Source organism: Eumetopias jubatus, unplaced genomic scaffold (assembly GCF_037043125.1).
Source record: "Eumetopias jubatus isolate StellerSeaLion01/CBP00866 unplaced genomic scaffold, mEumJub1_p1.0 scaffold_4, whole genome shotgun sequence".
NCBI classification, from domain to species: Eukaryota; Metazoa; Chordata; class Mammalia; order Carnivora; family Otariidae; genus Eumetopias; species Eumetopias jubatus.
Window position 1 is genome coordinate 146,138,863 of NW_028274810.1, and position 19,419 is coordinate 146,158,281.

General features: G+C 44.0%; 1 protein-coding gene across 5 annotated transcripts in view; it reads right to left on the bottom strand.

Moving 5' to 3' along the window:
* Positions 1-19,419, bottom strand: part of MATN2 (matrilin 2) — a 119,998-nt gene that overhangs the window by 63,790 nt on the left and 36,789 nt on the right. For all 5 annotated transcript variants that reach the window (XM_028111238.2, XM_028111229.2, XM_028111222.2 and 2 more), the window contains exon 3: positions 18,022-18,144. In XM_028111238.2, the coding sequence (XP_027967039.1) occupies positions 18,022-18,144 (123 nt within the window). The remainder of the gene's footprint in view (positions 1-18,021; positions 18,145-19,419) is intronic.

Below are 19,419 nucleotides of genomic sequence, written 5' to 3' on the forward strand. Positions count from 1 at the left end.
CAAAGGAGGTTAGGTAGAGGTAACAAAAATTACTAGGGAGAAATGGATATATGGTTATTAGCGGGCCTCTTTGAGTCACATATTTATTATACGCTGAGCCCTGGCTCTTCACGCAAATGCAATGTGAAAATGCACTCACAGAATACATTCACCGCAAGAGAACTAAAAATATATCAGAGGATGAAAAGGTTAAAGGCATTTTCAATCCATCACTGACTCAGTCTCTCCTTTGCAAGAAACAGGCTGACGTGATGACGTTATTTCTCAGCAAGGAAAATGGCTTGGTTTCATAACTAGCTCTTCCAGTGACTTTACCATTAAAGCTGGAGAAAACCAAAGAGCATTAAAGAGATCAAATATATTAAAAAGAGTTTTCTCTGGTTAAAAGTTATCACTATGAAAGCTATGATAGAAACTCAATTAACTAGAAAGCTTGATTGATCTCTGAATCCAATGGCTACACTTTAATGTAATCTCCGGTGTCACTGAGTTTTATTGTTTATTATGCTTTTAGATAAATATAAAATATTAAATTGATGAAAAGATAAAAGCTGATTTATTCATCACCTCTATTAAATGCACTAAATAATTTTTAAAAATAAAATCTGCATCATTACATTAAAAAATGTTTATGTCTAAGATTGTACAAATAGGGACTCTGGCTTTCAAGTGCTAAAAGATGTATTTTCACTCCCAAATCAATAAAGTAGATGAAGAAAATTATAGAGGCAAATTCTTCTATCTCTTACCAGTATATTTATTATCTTAGATTTCCAATTGGGAACTCCAACTGAGATTTCCAGTGGATATAGATAGAAGAAAAACACCAATAACCAGAAAAAACTTGAGCTCATGTAAAAGTCATAGTGAATAATTAATGATAAAACCTACAGTTATAAGCCTGAGCCAGAGATCTAAGAAAAATCTGAATCATAGGATCTCTTCATTTATTCAATAAATGAAGTACCTCCTTTGCCCCAGGCACTGGGGATACAGGGGTGAACCAAAGAGACAAAAGGGTTCCTGCTGTCACCCAGCTTGTATTCTAAGGATTAGTAATGTGACGCTCTAGGAAGAGCATTTCTGATTGAAAGAATAGCAAATGCAAAGGTCCTGAGGTAGAACAAACTAGCCCCATAGTCAAGGGTGGACTGGAAAAGGTTGGCAGGTAAGCGTGAGAGAATGCAGAAGGAGAAAGGCACTCTGGGCTGAGGGAACAGTGTGAGTACGTGTGCAGAAGTGAGGAAAATGGGGTAGGCCTGATAGCTGAATTCCATGCTGGGAATTCCAAGGGAAGTGGCAGGAGGGAAGATGGGAAGGACAGCTGACACCAGGGGACAGAGGGCTGGAAGGCAGGCTGAGAAATCAATCCCATTCAGCAGGCAAGCCAGACCAGTCAGGGTAAAATCCGTCAAAAGGGAGAGAGCGTGATTCTACCTGGCCTGTCCTTTTGTAGTATTTTTAGGAGTCTAGGAACATCCCTATTGGGAGACAGGGGGTATGGGCTTTTGTCACTGTACTTTCAGCAGATGAACACTTATGGAGCACCAACTACATGCATGAGGACAGTGTGCTAGGCTCTGGGAAATCACTGAGTAAGATCAGCTCACATTCCAGTGAGGCAGACAGACATGATCAGGTCTTTCTGGTACCACCCGATAAATGTGCGAGTGCTAGAGGGGAGCCCAGAGGAAGGAGCCTCTGAGCCCAGCCAACCTGGAGAGGTCTTCCTGGAAGAGGTGCCATTTGACGGAAGTCATGAGCCATGAGTGGGGGTCACCAGGTAGAGGAGGCTTGGAGGGATAATGGGAACCCGAAATTCGGTGCTTCTCCCAGCCCCCATAGCTTTATTACCCTTCAGTGAAATGCATCAAAAGGCGGATCTGGCAGTTTCTTCAGCTCTGATGAAACTTAGAGGACCTCTAGATGTTAAATAAAAATCAGCACTTTGGGGGTGTCTGGGTGGCTCAGTCGTTAAGTGTCTGCCTTCAGCTCAGGTCATGATCCCAGGGTCCTGGGATCGAGCCCCACATCGGGCTCCCTGCTCAGCGGGAAGCTTGCTTCTCCCTCTCCTACTCCCCTTGCTTGTGTTCCCTCTCTCGCTGTGTCTCTCTCTGCCAAATAAATAAAATCTTAAAAAAAAAAATCACTGCTTTGTTTGGGAATAGTGGTAGTTTTTTGAATTCCGTGCTGAAATAGCTCTGGTTTGCTTGCGCATTGATGGAAAAAATTAACCTTCTGATAGGAGGACCTTCTATTGTTCTTCGGAGCCAGAGGTTTCTGCCTCCCCTATCAGCTGTTGGTGCACCCCTGCCCCTCTCCCCTTGGCATGGATCACAATGTTAATTACACAGGCATCTATACTGCCGTCTATTTACTGTGTCTCCCTTGCTAGACTCTAAGCTCCCTAATGGGGAGGCGAAAGCGCCTGCCTAAAAGCCTCGTGGCTGGAAAAGGTCACCCCAGCACACTGGAACAACATGCACCCCCAAATCCCAAGGCCATCTCCAAAGTGGGGGGCCAGAGCTTCTCCACCTAGGTCTCCCTTCTCTGCCCCAGCTCTGCCTCCTTGGGTGTCCAGTGGGGACCCCGCCTTCTAGTAGTTCCAAAGGAGTGGTGGCAGCATAGGTGATTTTTATTCTTACTTATAATGATCTGCTCTTGAATTTTCTAACACAAGTTTATAACAAGAGCTTTTATAATAATGAAAAAAAAACCCCAACCTGTTACAGAAGAACCCCTTTAAAAGCAGCATTTTGAGAGCAATGAACCAAGACCTTGAAGCAATTATCTTTTTTCCCATAAGACTTCTCCCCACAGGGTAGGTAAGACAGGCAATGCTTACTGCTTTCAGGACAGGGCTGGGACACCCACAGAACAGCCTGTGAATAACTGCAAGGTATGGTCGACAGAAGCAGCAGTGCCCAACCTTGGCTACCCATTAGAACCATCTGCGGACCTTTTGAAAATCCTGATGCCCAGGGCGCCCCTCTCCTTAAATCAAACAGGTTGGGGGTGGAATGCAGGCGGCAGTGTTTGTTAAAAGCTCCCCAGAAAACTGCAGTGTGCAGCCAGGTTGAGTCATTGAACTGGATAAAAAGCCCTTGCGATCATCCAAGAAGAAGGTGCCCAGGCCCAGGAATCAAGTCTCCCCCTTTATTAATGGAGACTGCCAGGCTCAGTTTCCTTTTTTAAACAAACCTCAGAATAACTACTCTCCTCAATTCCCTCTCCAAGTGGCTGAGAGAATTGCAGACACTACATGAGGGTGCAGAGCGTGGTAGGACCAGGAGGCTCATCGCTCGCATTCCAGAAGGCCGGCCCCACAAGCAGCATGCGTGCCAGTTGGCTCCCTGTGTGTTGTACTTTCATACTGTTTTTTTTTTTAAGATTTTTATTTATTTATTTGTCAGAGAGAGAGAGAGAGAGAGAGCACAAGCAGGGGGAGCAGTAGAGGGAGAGGGAGAAGCAGGCTCCTCACTGAGCAAGGAGCCCGATGTAGGACTCGATCCCAGGACCCTGGGATCATGACCTGAGCCGAAGGCAGACACTTAACAACTGACCCTCCCAGGCGCCCCCATACTGTTTTTATAATGTTGGGGATTTATGGCCACTAGGATCTGCACTGTCCCAAGGGAAAACATTGAGGGATTAACTTAATTAAACAAAGACTAAGGAATAAATACAGACTAGGTTCTGATAAAACAAGGTTGTTTTTCTGGCAGTGGTCACTTCCATTTGAAACAAACACATATTTTTCGATGATTCCTTATGCTTTTGAAAAACAGTGCTTCTTTTTCTCACAGCCCAGGAGGGTTTCACTGAAGAGTAATAAAACTATGGGGGATGGGAGAAGCACTGAATTCCGGGTTCCCATTATCCCTCCAAGCCTCCTCTACCTGGTGACCCCCACTCATGGCTCATGACTTCCGTCAAATGGCACCTCTTCCAGGAAGACCTCTCCAGGTTGGCTGGGCTCAGAGGCTCCTTCCTCTGGGCTCCACTCTAGCACTCGCACATTTATCGGGTGGTACCAGAAAGACCTGATCATGTCTGTCTGCCTCATTGGAATGTGAGCTGATCTTACTCAGTGATTTCCCAGAGCCTAGCACACTGTCCTCATGCATGTAGTTGGTGCTCCATAAGTGTTCATCTGCTGAAAGTACAGTGACAAAGGCCCATCCTCCTGGGCTCCCAATAGGGATGTTTCTAGAGTCCTAAAAATACTCTCCACCATCAGAAATGGGATCCTGGCAGGATGAGTGTGATGGGAACACAATTATTCCTGAATCTCTGTACCTGTGCTTGTCCCCAGCCAGAAGTGTTCCCATACCAGGAGAGGGCTCAGAGTTCCGTGACATCTGGTAGCCAGCCCCCAGCTTCAGACACTGATACTGTCACGACAGCTAACGGGCTGGCTGTCTTGCTGTTTCTGCCACATCTGGTACCTAGCACAGTGCCTGGCACGTTGTAGTTGCTCAGTAAGGACTTAGCAATGAGAGAGTGAACCCATGTCCATGCTGCACAAACATGAGGTTGTCAGGTAGTTCTCCCTAATCAATCTTATCTAGGCTGAGAACTCTGAGAGGGACAGTATCAGTCTTGATGTTCCTCAGGATACCTGCACAATACCATGCATCTCACACAGCAGGTGTGCAGTGGACATCTGTTGATTGGACTTCACCACCACCAGCCTAGAGTACTCAGGCAGCTCTTATTTGACTGCTCTCTGTTAGAAGTCAAGTTCCCCCTCACTGTCTGCCTTACCACAACCATAACTGAACACTTCATTTACAACGATCACTGAATGTCTATTTTCCCTCCCGTAGGAGGGCAGGGCTTGTTTTGCTCAGCACTCCAGCTCAAATATCCAGCACGATGTGGGGCATATGGTCAGTTTTTTAAAAATATATTTGAATGACTGGGCACCTGGGTGGCTCAGTTGTTAAGCATCTGCCTTCGGCTCAGGTCATGATCCCAGGGTCCTGGGATCAAGTCCCACATCGGGCTCCCTGCTCCGCGGGAAGCCTGCTTCTCCCTCTCCCACTCTCCCTGCTTGTGTTCCCTCTCTCGCTGTCTCTCTCTCTGTTAAAAAATAAATGAAATCTTTAAAATATATATATATATTTGAACGACTGAATTCATTCATTCATCCATTTGTCAAAGTACTGGTAACACAACAGTGAATAAAATAAATTTTTTTAAAAAATCTATCATTGATGTCGGGCCACATGGAGCTGATACTCAAGTGGGGAGCCAGAGGTGTGTGGTGGCCAGCTCCCACTGACCCACATGACAGACTGTGCAATCTCTGCCCTACCCCGCATTCAGCAAGGCCAGGTGGGTGGCATGAAATTGGCCATGCTGGAAGTATTTACACCACAGGGATTCCCAAAACTTACAAGTCAGGACTTTCCCCCCTGGAGATCTGGTTGTTAAACATTTACCAGCACACCACCGACAGGGGCCAGACATAGGTTATGTTAGATCTTTTTTTTTTTAAGATTTTATTTATTTATTTGACACAGAGAGAGAGAGCACAAGTAGGGGGAGCAGCAGAGGGAGAGGGAAAAGCAGATTCCCCGCTGAGCAGAGAGCCCAACACGGGACTCCATCGCAGGACCCTGAGATCATGACCTGAGCCGAAGGCCGACTCTTCACCGCCTGAACCACCCAGGCGGTTAGATCTTATGAGTTAGATCTTATAAGTGCTGCAGAACAAAATTAGCAGGAAAAGGGAGTTGGGACTGTGGAAGGAAGGGAGCTTCTGTTTTATATGCTATGGTCAGCAGGTGGTCTCGCTAAAAAGATTCTTTTAATACAAAGACTTGAGGGAGGTAATGTGAAACAGCAAGGAGCAAGGGAATAGAACCTTGGAGAAAGGAGATAAAGGGCAGTTATGTGTCTTTAGACAGGTGGGAGTGAGCCCATCAGAGTGAAAAGAAGATCGTCCTCGGAGCCAGACCTGGCTTCGGCTAGCTGATTTGCATGACCTTATATAAGTGATTTCTATGAGATCTGATTTTCCTAGAAGTTAAATACTTAAGTGGAGAAACCATTGCAGGGCTAATTGAGATAATGAGATGAGTAAAGCACCTGAAAGACAGTAGTTACTCAGCAAATGCTAGCCTTCTTCTTCCTTAGACTGGGGTAAAGAAAGGTCTTGGAGGTACAGGCCCAGTTCAGCATGGAGGAGAGGTAGGCCCCAACTGAGTTGTGCCTACATCACAATTACAATATAGTGTCACTTTATGGATGCCTGTGAAAACTCCACACGTGGACATAGATTCAGATTTCTTTAAATAACGTCAACGTATCCTTGACTAAGTTTTGGTTTGTGAATTCTCTGCTGCATTGATCTGATACAGCGAAGTAGACAATTTTGAATCTTATAACAAAAGATCTCACCAAACTCAAGCAATGCCTTGCCAGAAGGCAATCATTATTAACACAGAGCTGACAGCAGAATTTACTTGTTTTTAGTTCCTTGTGAATTATAGGGAGGGATGTTAACTGCAGCTGCTCAGTTTTCCCAGGTGAAAGAAATCAGTGAGGATTTGATAACTCAGAGCCCCAGAGTCGTGCTCAAATCCATCCCCAGTGTTTGCCCCGAAGCTCGCATGCATTCTAGATTTAAGTGCCTTCCTTCATTTATGATCTCGAAACCCTGGCGCCGCGCCTCAGCCAGAGAACTTGGAAAATCTCCATCTGGTTCCACTGGATGAGGAGCACGGCACAAAGGCTGGGGCTGCCGTGGCTGACATCATGCCAGGCAAAATCAAAGGTTTTTTACTGGCTTTTCAGAGTTTTAGACAAGCCACACTGCATGCTGTTCCCACCAAGGACAGTTTAATCCGTCCTTTGGAGTTAAAGCAAAATGAACACCTTTAAAGACACGCTCCACTTTTTTTAAACGGCTCCTGCTGTTATTTAGCCTGAGATGTAGAAATCAGAAATTATCCATCCCAGCAAGGGTGAAGAGAAATGTATTATTAGGGCTGTGATTTCACTCAAGTGAGAAACAATGGGGTTTCCGCCTGCACCAATGTGAAAGCCCTTGCAGAGTCAGGCCTCCACAAACCCAAGCCTGCATTTTGGGGACCATCGCCCTTCTTTAATGGTGCCTGAAAGCACTAATCTTATTTTGACAGCTGCAGTTTGGACTTAAGGACTCTTGACAGTAAATGTGAGTCATCAGCCTTGTGCTTCTAACGCTGGAAGAACCAAAACAAACCCAATGTCACCGAGAAAAACAAACCTGTCCTTTCGGGTAAAGCCCAGCTGTGCCTGGAATCCTTCTCTCCCCAATTGTTAAATTCTTTTCCAATCAATTCTCCTAGTCACAAGATTTTTGTTCTGAGAAGGGAAAAGAAAGGGGGAAGGCTCCCCTCCCCACCTCCCCGTAAAGCCATAAAACATAAGTAAATCTGACCGAATGAGGATCACTGAAACAAGCATGCACAAATAATGCCCTATTCTTTTTTTTTTTTAAAGATTTTATTTATTTATTTGAGAGAGAGAGAATGAGAGATAGAGAGTACGAGAGGGAAGAGGGTCAGAGGGAGAAGCAGACTCCCCGCCGAGCAGGGAGCCCGATGCAGGACTCGATCCCGGGACTCCAGGATCATGACCTGAGCCGAAGGCAGTCGCTCAACCAACTGAGCCACCAAGGCGCCCAATAAGGCCCTATTCTTGTAGAGCACTTCGCAATTTCCAAATGGCTGGCCCATCATCACTTTTTTTTTTTTGAAGATTTTATTTATTTATTTGACAGAGAGAGACACAGCGAGAGAAGAAACACAAGCAGCGGGGGGAGACAGAGGGAGAAGCAGGCTTCCCGAGGAGCAGGGAGCCCTATGCGGGGCTTGATCCCAGGACCCTGGGATCATGACCTGAGCCGAAGGCAGACGCTTAATGACTGAGCCACCCAGGCGCCCCCCATCATCACGTTCTTAATATAAACTCCCTACTGAGGGGAGTCTCTCAAGATCTAGCTTAAAAGGCCTCGGTCAGTGGTTTTCAAGCTTGATCTTACATCAGAAAACCCTGGAGGGCTTGTTAAAACACACACTCCTAGGTCACACCGCAGAGTCCCTGATTCGGGAGTCCTAGGGTCCCACCTGGGAGTTTGCGTTTCCAACCAGTTCCCCTGCAAAGCTGAGGCTGCTTGTCTGGGGGGTCCACTTTGAGAACCACTTGTCTGGGCGCTTGTGAAACCAGGAATGCAGAGAAGAAGCTGCACGAGCCTCAAACTCACTTCCCCACCCCCTGCCCCCGACAGGCGACAGGTGGTGATTCTTTCACATCGCACTTCTCCGCTCACATGCTGGCAGGTCCATTCTCCCATGAGAACGCCACTCAGCCAGGATTCCTTTCTGTTCCCTTCTTCTTTAAAAAAAAAAAAAAAAACACCCTGAACCTGGCCGAACCAGAGGGCGAGCAGCTGCACGTCACCATCTCCACATTCCGGGGCCCAGCAGCAGGGGTGGAGAGGAAGCTCCGTGACCACATTTACTCTGCTCAGCAGCCTCTGCTTCTGCTCAGGGTGGTCCTGGCCGCACCTGGCAAGCTGCAGGCCTGTGGGTGCAGCCTGCTCGCCCTTCCACTCTTGCTCCTTGCTCTCATCGTGGGCAGCCCCAAAGCTCCGACCCTGACCTTCCCTTTCCACGCTCCCTCTCTCCCTCCAAGATTTTATCCATTTTTCAGGGTCAATTACTACCACCAAGCATATCCATATCCTGGGATTTTCCTTGAACTCTAATGCCTCATCTCCAGCTGCATCCAACCACTTGGGTGGGCTCCTTCTCAGACTCATTAGTTTTGCCTCAAAACCAGGTTTCCTTTCTGAAGCTAGCTGTCATTTTTTTTTTAAGATTATTTATTTATTTATTTGAGACAGAGAGAATGAGAGAGAGAGAGAGAGAGCACATGACAGGGGGTAGGGTCAGAGGGAGAAACAGACTCCCTGCTGAGCAGGGAGCCTGATGCGGGAGTCGATCCAGGGACTCCAGGACCATGACCTGAGCCAAAGACAGTCGCCCAACCAACTGAGCCACCCAGGCAGGCACCCTGAAGCTAGCCACCCGGGCGCCCTGAAGCGAGTCATTTTAAATTCTGCTACCATCCCCCACTCCCATCTCCCAGCTTATTTCATAAACTCCTCCCTGGCGTGCAGTTTATTGCCGTGGTCTCCTAATTGATTCTGTAGGCATAAAAAAGCATGTACTGAACGGACTGAGCTGATCAGAATTGTAAACTGGTTGCATCTTCGGCTCCATAGGTGTGGAGCATTAAAGGGAACCAAGATCTGAGTGTTTCTTGGGTCTCAAGCATATAAGAGAAACATCTATTTTTCTCCTACCACCCTGTAAGAGTGCCTAGAGAGAACCAGTAAGTGTTGGATGAATGAATGAATGGATGGATGGTACTTCTCCACCCATTGTCCACCAATTTGAATCCCACATATATATTACTGCTAAAGTCAATTTATTAAATGTAGTTTTACTCTTGACAACCTGTGTCCAGCCCCCGCGCCCCCGGCCCGCCCACCAAAGATCGTTGCTGGGACTCAGCTTGAGAATCAAATAGCTCCATAATTTGTTCCAACTTATATCCCTTACCTCAGCCTACGCTAATGCCCCAAACTGTTCCAGACAAGCAGTCTGGCCTAGTTAGCACCCTCAAAGACAAAAAGCCCTGCAATTCTCTTCGACTTGTTAGGAAAATGCCCTCCTCCACAACGCCTTCCCTGATTGTTCCATGACTCTCTTCAATCTCTTATCTTGCAGCCTTTGTCTCAGTACTACTTACCTTCCAAAACCACCTTATTCTGACTTTCTCTCTATATATATATTAGCTTTATTGAGTTGTAAATGGCATACAATAAACTGCACATATTTAAAGAATGCAATTTGATAAATTTGACATGTCAACATACCACCCGCTATCATCCCCAAACTCCCAAAGTTTCTTCACGCCCCATGGTAATCCCTCTGCCTGCTTCCCCACCACCGCCCTCCCCCCATTCCCAGACAACCATGAATCTGCTCTCTGTCACATAGATTAGTTGTCATTTTCTAAAATTTTCTATAAATGGAATCACACTCTATATACTCTTGTTTGTCTTATTTCATCCAACATGGTTATTTTGAAATTCATCTAGCTTGCTGCTTCTGTCAATAGTTCATTCTCAAAAAAAAAAAAAAAGTTCATTCTCTTCATTGCCTAGTAGTATTACATTGTATGCACATATCACAATTTGTTATCCATTTACCTATTGATGGACACTTGGGTTGTTTCCAGTTTGGAACTCTTACAAGTAAAGCTGTAGTGAACATTTGTGTTCAAATCTTTCTTTGGACATAGGGGCATGGGGTTGGCTCTGTCGGTTAAGCATCTGACTCTTGGTTTCAGCTCAGGTCATGATCTCAGGGTTGTGAGATGGAGCCCTGCCTTGGGGCTCAGGACTCTGCCTGAGATTCTCTCTCCCTCTCTCTCTGCTCCTCCCCCTGCTTGCATGCTCCCTCTCTCTTTCAAATAAGTAAATAAATTAAATCTTTTAAAAAAATCTTTGGACATAAACTTTACTTTCTTTGGTGTAAATACCTAAATATATTGAATGGCTTGGTCATATGGTAGGTACATATTTAACTTTGTAGAAAACCGCTAATCTGTTTTCCAAAGGGGGTGAACCATTTACATTCCTGCCAGGAACAATGAGAGTACCTGTTGCCAACTTTTCCAACATGTATTATGGTCAATATTTTAAATTTTATCTAATCCAGTAGAGGTACGGTGGTATCTCATTGTGGTTTTAATTTGTATTTCTCTAGCGACTAATAATGTTGAACATCTCTTCACGGGCTCCTTTGCCATCCATATATCTTCTGGCTTAGTGTCTGTTCAAATTTTTTGCCCATTTTGCCTGGGTTGTTTATTTTCCTATTATTGAGTTCTAAGAATTCTTTATATAGTCTAAGGTCCTTTGCTGGATATATGTTTTGCAAATATTTTATCCCAGACTATGGCTCACCTTTTCATTTTGGTAGTAGTGTATTTTGAAGTGCAAATGTTTTGATTTTTAAAAAGATTTTATGTATTTATTTTAGAGAGAGAAAACACAAGCACAGGGAGAGGCAACGGGGAGGTAGAGGGACGAGCGGACTCCACACTGAGCACGCAGCCAACGCGGGCGGCTCAAGCCCCGACCCCCGAGATCAGGACTGGAGCAGAAATCAAGATTTGGACACTCAACCAACTGAGCCACCCAGGTGCCCCCAAATGTTTTAATTTTTATGAAGTTCAATTTATTGAGTTTTTTCTTTTGTGTTCTGTATCCTATTTTTAAAAAATTCTTGCCAAACCCAGGGTCATCAAAAACTTTTTCCTACATTTTCACAGAGACATTTAATTGTTTCCACTCTTACATTTAGATTTAAAATTAGTTTTGAATTCATTTTTGCATATGGTATGAAGTGAGGGTCAAGGTCCATTTTTTTGCACATGGCAACCCAATTGTTGTAGCACCATTTATTTATGACATTATTCTTTCCTCATGAATTGCTTTGGCACTTTTCTAAAAAATCAGTTCACCTATTATATAGTCTATTCCTAGACTATATTCTGGTCCATTGATGTCCGCCAATACACACTGTTTTGATTGTTATTGTTTTATAATTAGTTTTGAAATCAGATAATCTAAACCCCCCAACTTTTTGTTTATTTTTTTTTGGAGTTTTCATTAATCTCATTATTTGCAGATTCCATATTTGCACATTCACCTACTTTCTAAAATTTACTTGTAACCCAAATCAATATTTGCAGTATTTTCATGGCCATTTGTGGATGTGCACAGAATGGTGAAAATTTTGAGTTACCTCATGCACACATTCCCAGTTAAGGTTAAAAAAAGGCAACGCTTTGCCTTCTTGTTTTAGCTCTCATACTACAAACAAGCATCCTTTTTGTGTTCTACTTAGTGCCTTTTTTTTTTTTTGCTTTTTGTACTTTTTGTTGAGTGATTTCACTGTTTAAAAGGGCCCTCAAGAGTAGTGTGAAATGCTGTCTAGTGTTCCTAAATGCAAGAAGGCTGTGATGTGCCTCATGAAGAATAGATGTATATTAGATGATCTTCATTCACGCATGAGTAATAGTGCTGTTGGCTGTGAGTTCAATATTAACCAATCAACAATATTTACTCAATAAGGTGTCTTTGAATAGAAACACACATAAAAAATTGCTATGTACTCATTGACGATGTGGCCAGAAGCTCACAAGAATCTAACCCTGTATTTCTTCTAGGAACAATGATCTAATAATTGCTAGTTTAATGTTCACAGAGGCTTACAACCATCATGAATAATGAGAATCGACTGCATTTGACTATTGTAGTTTTTTTGCATTTTCCTATATATATTTTGGAATCAGATTGTCAGTTTCTACCTAAAAACATCTGCTAGGATTTTGATAAGGACCGCTTTGAATCTATAGATCAATTTGGAAAGAATTAACATCTTCGCCATATTAAGTCTTCCATTCCATGATATGGTATATCTCTCCATCTATTTAGGACTTCTTTAATTTATCGCAGAAATCTTTTGTACTTTTCAGTGTACAGATCATGCACACTTTTGTCAACTTTATCCCTAAATTACATATTTCCAATGCTATTATAAATGGTATTTCAATTTCTTTTTCTTCTCTTTTCTTTTTTTTAAAGTAGTCTCTTCACCCAGTATGGAGCCCAATGCAGGGCTTTGACTCACAACCCTGAGATGAAGACCTGAGCTAAGATCAAGAGTCAGATGTTTAACCGAGCCACCCAGGTGCCCCTGGTATTTCAATTTCTGATTTTTGTTGCCAGTATGTAAAAATACAATCAAATAATTTCGTATATTGACTTTGTGTCTTACAAACTTGCTAAGTTCATTTATTAATTTTTAGTAGCTTTTTAAAGATTCTCACCAGCTCTCTACAGGAGCAATCACATAGTCTGTGAATAAAGACAATTTTACTTCTTTCTTTCCAATCTGCATGACTTTCTAATTTCTTTTTATTTTATTATTTTATCAGTTAGAACCTCCAGTACAATGCTGAGAAGTGGTGAGAATGAACATACTGTCTCGTTCTTTCTCTTAGGAGGAAAACATTTATCTTTCACTCTTGAGTATGATGTTAACCATAGGTTTTTTCATAGATACCTTTAATCAGGTTAAGAAATTTCCCTTTTACTGCTAGTTTGCTGAGAGTTTTGATCATGAATGAATGTTGGGTATTGTTCAATACCTTTTCTGCATCTATGAAATGATTATATAGTTTTTCATTTTTTAATCTGTTGATGTGGTGAATTATGTTAATGCCAACTTGCATCCTTGGGATAAACCTCATTTGGTCTTGATTAGAGTATATAAATACGGATTCTATTTGCTAAGTTTTCAAGAATCGTTGCATCTAAATTCATCAGGAGGGATGTTGGTTATAATTTTCTTTTCTCTCTTTAACAATATGACTGTTTTTTCTGGATCATGCCCCTTGATTAAATTGTAAAATAAAAGCTACTAAATCATTTCTGTAGCTTGGAAAAAATAATGTCAGGAACATATCTGAAGAATGAAAGCAATAAAATGCATTTGGCATGGTTCTTGAGAAAGAGAAAAAATGAGAAAGCTGGATAAGAAAGTTTACATTTTTTTGCCAAGTGAAATTTTCTAAATGTTGCATTTTCAGTATTTTTTCCAGAAAGATTAAATATTCAAGAAGGGAAGGAAAATTCCTTGTTTAAAAACATAAAGAAAAGGACAGAAGATAAAGTTTGGGAAAGCAATTCAAAGGGAGCGGGATTGGTAGGGGAAAATGTGAAGACAGGCATACTTCATGGGGGTTTTTCCCATTTTTTTTTAATGGGGAGAGGGAAGGACATAAACTTCTTTTTTTAAATTCTTTTAAAGATTTTATTTATTTGACAGAGAGAGAGAGAGAGAGAGCACAAGCAGGGGGAGCTTCAGAGGGAGAGGGAGAGCAGGCTCTCCACTAAGCTGGGAGCCCGATGCAGGACTCGATCCTAGGACCCTGAGATCATGACCTGAGCCGAAGGTAGATGCTTAACCGACTGAGCCACCCAGGTGCCCCAAGGACATAAACTTTTACTGAGTCCTATGGGCTAGGTACTATGCTAACACTTTTGCATTTATTTCATATAATGGTATTGGGTGGGAGAGACTTTTTGGAGGACAGAAGAATCCACAATGTTGACTTCCAGTACATTCCAAATTGCTCATATGGGCAGAATTTTGAGGGTAATATTTATTTAATATGCTTGATCTAGTCTTTGAATGGAGGGACACATTTTGAGACACTGACCAACTAGTGTCCAGAAGAGGATTATTTGGACAGTGAAGAGACCCCAAATCCATTTACTTAAAGATGTGTTTATGCTTCCCCTGAAAAAGAGAAAATTAATGAGGGATGGGGGGATAACACTCCTCAATAATCAAAGGGTTTTCTCTTTTTATTTGAAAAAGGAAATACACCCTCTGGTATATAGCTTTAGCTGGCAGAAATAGTATCAAAGTTGGGAATTTTATAGAGAGTAGGATTTCAGCTTAGTCCACGCTATCTGGAGGTGGGATGGAGGTGTTGTGCAAAAACCTGGTGTCCCAGGGAGTGAACGGACATGCAATATCATTCATCTGGGACACTGGGAAGGAATAGAATTACTGGGTTATGTGGGGAAGGGAGCTAAAAGTCTGATAGCTAAGGTCCATTTCCATCTGAAGAATCTCTGAATTGGCTGTGTCTGCCTCCTCCCTCCACACAGACAAGTATGAATACAAAATGGTGGACATGGTGTGTGTATGTGTGTGTGCACGCACGCGTGCGCAAGCACATCTGAGGGCAATCGCCTGAGAGGTCTTCTCACATCATTCTGTAGAATGACAGTGTCATAGCAGTTGGCAGTGGACTTGAGGGAATGATAATCATTTGAATGTTAGTCCTGGTGAATTAGTTCTGAGTCTCCCTTGGGATCAGTGAGCCTTGGAACCTGCCTGTCCTCCTGGGCTTGGAGGAATTTCTCTGGTTGCAGGGTTGCCCTGCTGCCATCTGGGGGCCCTCAAGGATCATGGGACAGTATCAAGTGGTGCTTAAGACCTAGCAATATGGAGTCCTACAGAACAAGATTTGGATACTGGTTTGATCATAGTACTAGCCATATGATCTTGAGTAAATTGCCTGAACTTTTAGGGGAGGACCTTATTTTCCTTATCTGTAAAACGAGAATGATAAAACCCACTTTAAGAGGTCATTGTCAGAATTAAATGAGGTAACACGTAGAAAGCACTAGGAGAGCTTCTGACATATGGTGAACACTTAATAAGGGAATTGACTCTAGTTCGGCCTGACCTTGTGTGCTGCGCACACTGAGCTGAGCATGGGCTGCAATTACTTTGGTGCAATCACCAATTGCATGGTTGCAATTATATTGGTTATCTGAATTACCCCCATTGAACATTGCTGTCTCATTCACTATTTTATTTCCAATCGTTTGCACGCTGCCTGGCACATCTTACATGCTCAAAAACGGAAAGAGCTGTGTCTCATTCCCCTCCAGGCCCACTGAGTCTCTCTCCATGTGGGCAGGGACACGTCCCTGCAAGCAGCTCCTAAACAGAGGTCGAGGAATGTGCCAGCCTTCGCTTGGCACAACTTTTAACTGTCCACCAGACTAAAACCACAGGCTAACACGGACTTATTGATGACACAGATATGAATTTGTCACCAGCTTTCCCATTTTATCGGTGAGGAAGTTGAGTCAAGGAGTTTAAATAACCATCTACAATTTCAGAAATGCAAATCCAAGAGTTATCACCTTTGTCTGAGAGAGAGAGAGAGAGAGAGAGAGAGAGAACTGTTCTCGTGACTGTACCAGTTCAGCGAAGTCTGGTACTGATAGCGCAGGTGGTTGAACTGCTTCCGGGTGACTGGAGGGGCTGGGTCAGATTGGGATGGCAGAGCCCTGGCTCCAGCTCCTTCCCTTCTCCCCTAACTCGAAGCCCTTCCCTCCGGTCCCCCTTGTTGCCTGACACCAGGGAATCTGAGTGTGGCAGCAATCCACGTCCAAAGTTCACGGGAAATGCAGACCTCTGGGCGCCCCCCACCCCCAGACCTGTTGACCCTGAGTCCCTGGGGGTGACAGCCGAGGGCTTGGCTTCCTGAGTGGTTCTTAGTTACCGGAGCTGGAGAACCGCTGCCCTGGACCACCTTGCCCTTCCACCTGGTCAGTCTGTCTGAAGCCCAGGCAGCTTCCACTTCATGCTCTTTGCACCCGCAGCCCTGAACGGGAGGGAGCCCAGGCCAGACCAACACAGGGGGCAGGGGGGCCGGGGGCCTCAAGGCTTGAGGTGGGACCAGGCAGGGGTTGACAGAACCTGGTGAGAGATAGGTCTTGCTCATGACACTGAGGGGAGAACTTTTTCTTTTTTATTTGCTAGTCTCAAAATTCCTCTGACTTGACTAAGCCAGCCCACGGAAAGTGGATGTCAGCAGATGCCCCGACTGCAGCAGGCGACTGGGGCAGAAGACAAGGGGAGGAATTTCTTGTGCTGCTAAGAAGGCAGTTAGCAGGGTACCTAAAGGCTGAGCATTCTTCAGAGAAACCCCTTGGGGAGGGGGAGCTCCCGAAGAGGCTGGAAGGGGGGTCGGGCAGAGCTCGCAAAAAAGGTAGGGGGATGTCGGAAAGAGATGTTTATAGGTTGTTTGCCGAGCAGTGAGCAGTGGGTGAGGTGACCTTGCCAGGGCTGCCCCAGTTCTCCAGAGAATTCTATTAAGCCCATGGGTATTTGGTGTGAGTGATTTTTGTTGTGGAAACTGAAGGAGGGTCAGAGGTTCAAGCAGAAGATCAGGATGATTCAGGCTGCACTCAAAAGTCTGGGATCCTGCGGTCTGAGAGGAGCCAAAGAACACGGAGCACCGGAGACTCACAGAGTCTGAGGGCTTGGTGCTTCCACAGGCCACAGAGCTGAGGAGTCCAGCAGATGTCACCTAATCTTGGGGGACAGGAAGGCCTCTATCCAACTACTCTCAACCCCGAAAATGAAGTGAGAAGAAAACAGGAAAATGTGGTTTGGCTCTATAAATGTGATACTAATTACAGCCATTTGTGCAAATGCTTTCCATTAATGCTTAATTGCTTACCATGTGGTGTAATAATTATGCATTGCATGAACTGCACGTCAGATTAGCTGAGTTTTATTTGCCTCCGTATGGGCCGGTCTTCCTCAGGTCTTGAGTAAGCCTGGTTTGGTAGCCTGGTTGTCTACGGGCTAAAACAGTGTGGCTTTACTTACACCTTAAAAATATATATACGTAGGCACTACACTCACCATCGAGGTAATTCTCTCCTCTAAGAGGCAGATTACCACTTGCTGGCTCAAATGTCAGTCCGTTGTTAGTACGTTTTGGGGCTTGGCCAGAAAAAGAGAATGTGAGTTCTATTTGCATTTTATCTATTTGACCTTTTTTATTTAGGAGACCTATAAAGTGTCCTTCACCAAAGCTACTAGATCCCTGCACACCTCTAAACAGAACAGAATAATCATTCCCAGCCAATGTTCATAACTCATCCTAAGTCAATGCTTCAGAGAAGAGAATAAAATAGAGAAACAATTCCTCAGGGTACAGTTAATAGAGACAGTGGATGAAAAGGCTCTCCAGTGGTTCCCTTTAAAGAACAGCTTGGAAGTAAAAGACACCAGCTCATGAATTCAAAAAGGCTATTTCTAAGAAGGTGCCTCCAACGATCTTCCAAACTCTTCCTGTTGGCTTAGTAGGTGCCAGGCTCTGGTCCAGGCACTGTGATTGGGGGTGGGGGGTGGGGAGGCCGGCCTAAAATACCCGAGTTATAAAGCCTTCTTTCTTTCCTTAGGGAAATGATGACTTGGTTGGGTGAGGGGCCACAGATGAATTCAAGAGGCCCTTGAGAGAGCAGAGAAGGATGGTTCAGATACATCAGCAAAGCAATCTTACTTCTGCAAGTCATCTGATCCGAGTTGAGGATGTACCCTTGTTTGCATCTGCAGACGTACGAGCCAGGGGTATTGATGCAGAAGTGGGCACAGTGATGCTCCAGGATGCTGCACATGTGGACCGCTGAAAAGGAAGATACAGTGAGTTAAGGCAATGATGACGCCTTCTCTGACTTCATCCACCCACATGTATTCAGAACCTGCTGTGAAGGAGAAAGCAGGACCCAAAGGAAAACAAACTACAGTCCCAACCCTCAAGGGGATTTACAGCCTCTAGTTGGACAAGACCATTCTAAATAAATGCCATCAGCAGTCTATAGATAAAGGGCCACAGAGGGTTAAAGGGAAATGATGCTAGGTTGACGTATGAAATTGCTGACAAAAACAGGTCAAAAATGATCTACAAAAAACCAGACATTTCACGGTTCAATTAATAATGCTCAATTGGGGAATCAGAAAGTTTGCTGATACCACAGGGGGCTTTGGCTAATGTGTAGATTTTCAGTAGCAGCAATGGGGTTGGAGGAGAAGCTATTAGTTAAATGAGGATGTGGTAAAGAGTCAACAGTTTTTCAGGACCATAAATCCCAAGAACAATCTTTTAATATGCAAAAGTGTCATGCAGAATATTTTGGAGTAAAAAATGCATTTTGAAGTTCCGTGTTTCCATAATCTTTTAATTTAATCTTAACTTAAAATATTTCTGCATTTAGTTTCTGAAGTCCTTTGGCTTTCAGAGACATCGATTCTTGCACAAGTCTATCTGGAGCTCATAAAAATTCTCATTTTTTTTTACATCTTAGTTTATTACTTTATTTAATATAATTCAACCTGGACATATTTAAAATTAACAAGCATCATTATAAACAGGGAACAAGTTATGCAAGTGTTCTCATAAACAAAAAAGATGTCCATCTGTAGAAATATATTTTTATGAAACTAAAATAAAAGAGGATTTCAAAAAAAAATAAATAAAATAAAAGAGGCTTTCAAAAGCCAAGAACAATCCCACTAATCCAGTGCTTAGGAAAACTGAGCTACTGGGGGCACCTGGGTGGCTCAGTCGGTTAAGCGGCTGCCTTCGGCTCAGGTCATGATCCCCGGGTCCTGGGATAGAGTCCCACATCGGGCTCCCTGCTCGGCGGGAAGCCTGCTTCTCCCTCTCCCTCTGCCTGCCTCTCTGCCTACTTGTGCTCTCTATCTCTCTGTCAAATAAGTAAATAAAATCTTTTTGTTTATTTGACAGAGAGAGAGAGAACACAAGCAGGGGGAGTGGGAGAGGGAGAAGCAGGCTTCCCGCCGAGCAGGGAGCCCGATGCGGGGCTCGATCCCAGAACCCTGGGATCATGACCTGAGCCGAAGGCAGCCGCTTAATGACTGAGCCATCCAGGCGCCCGTG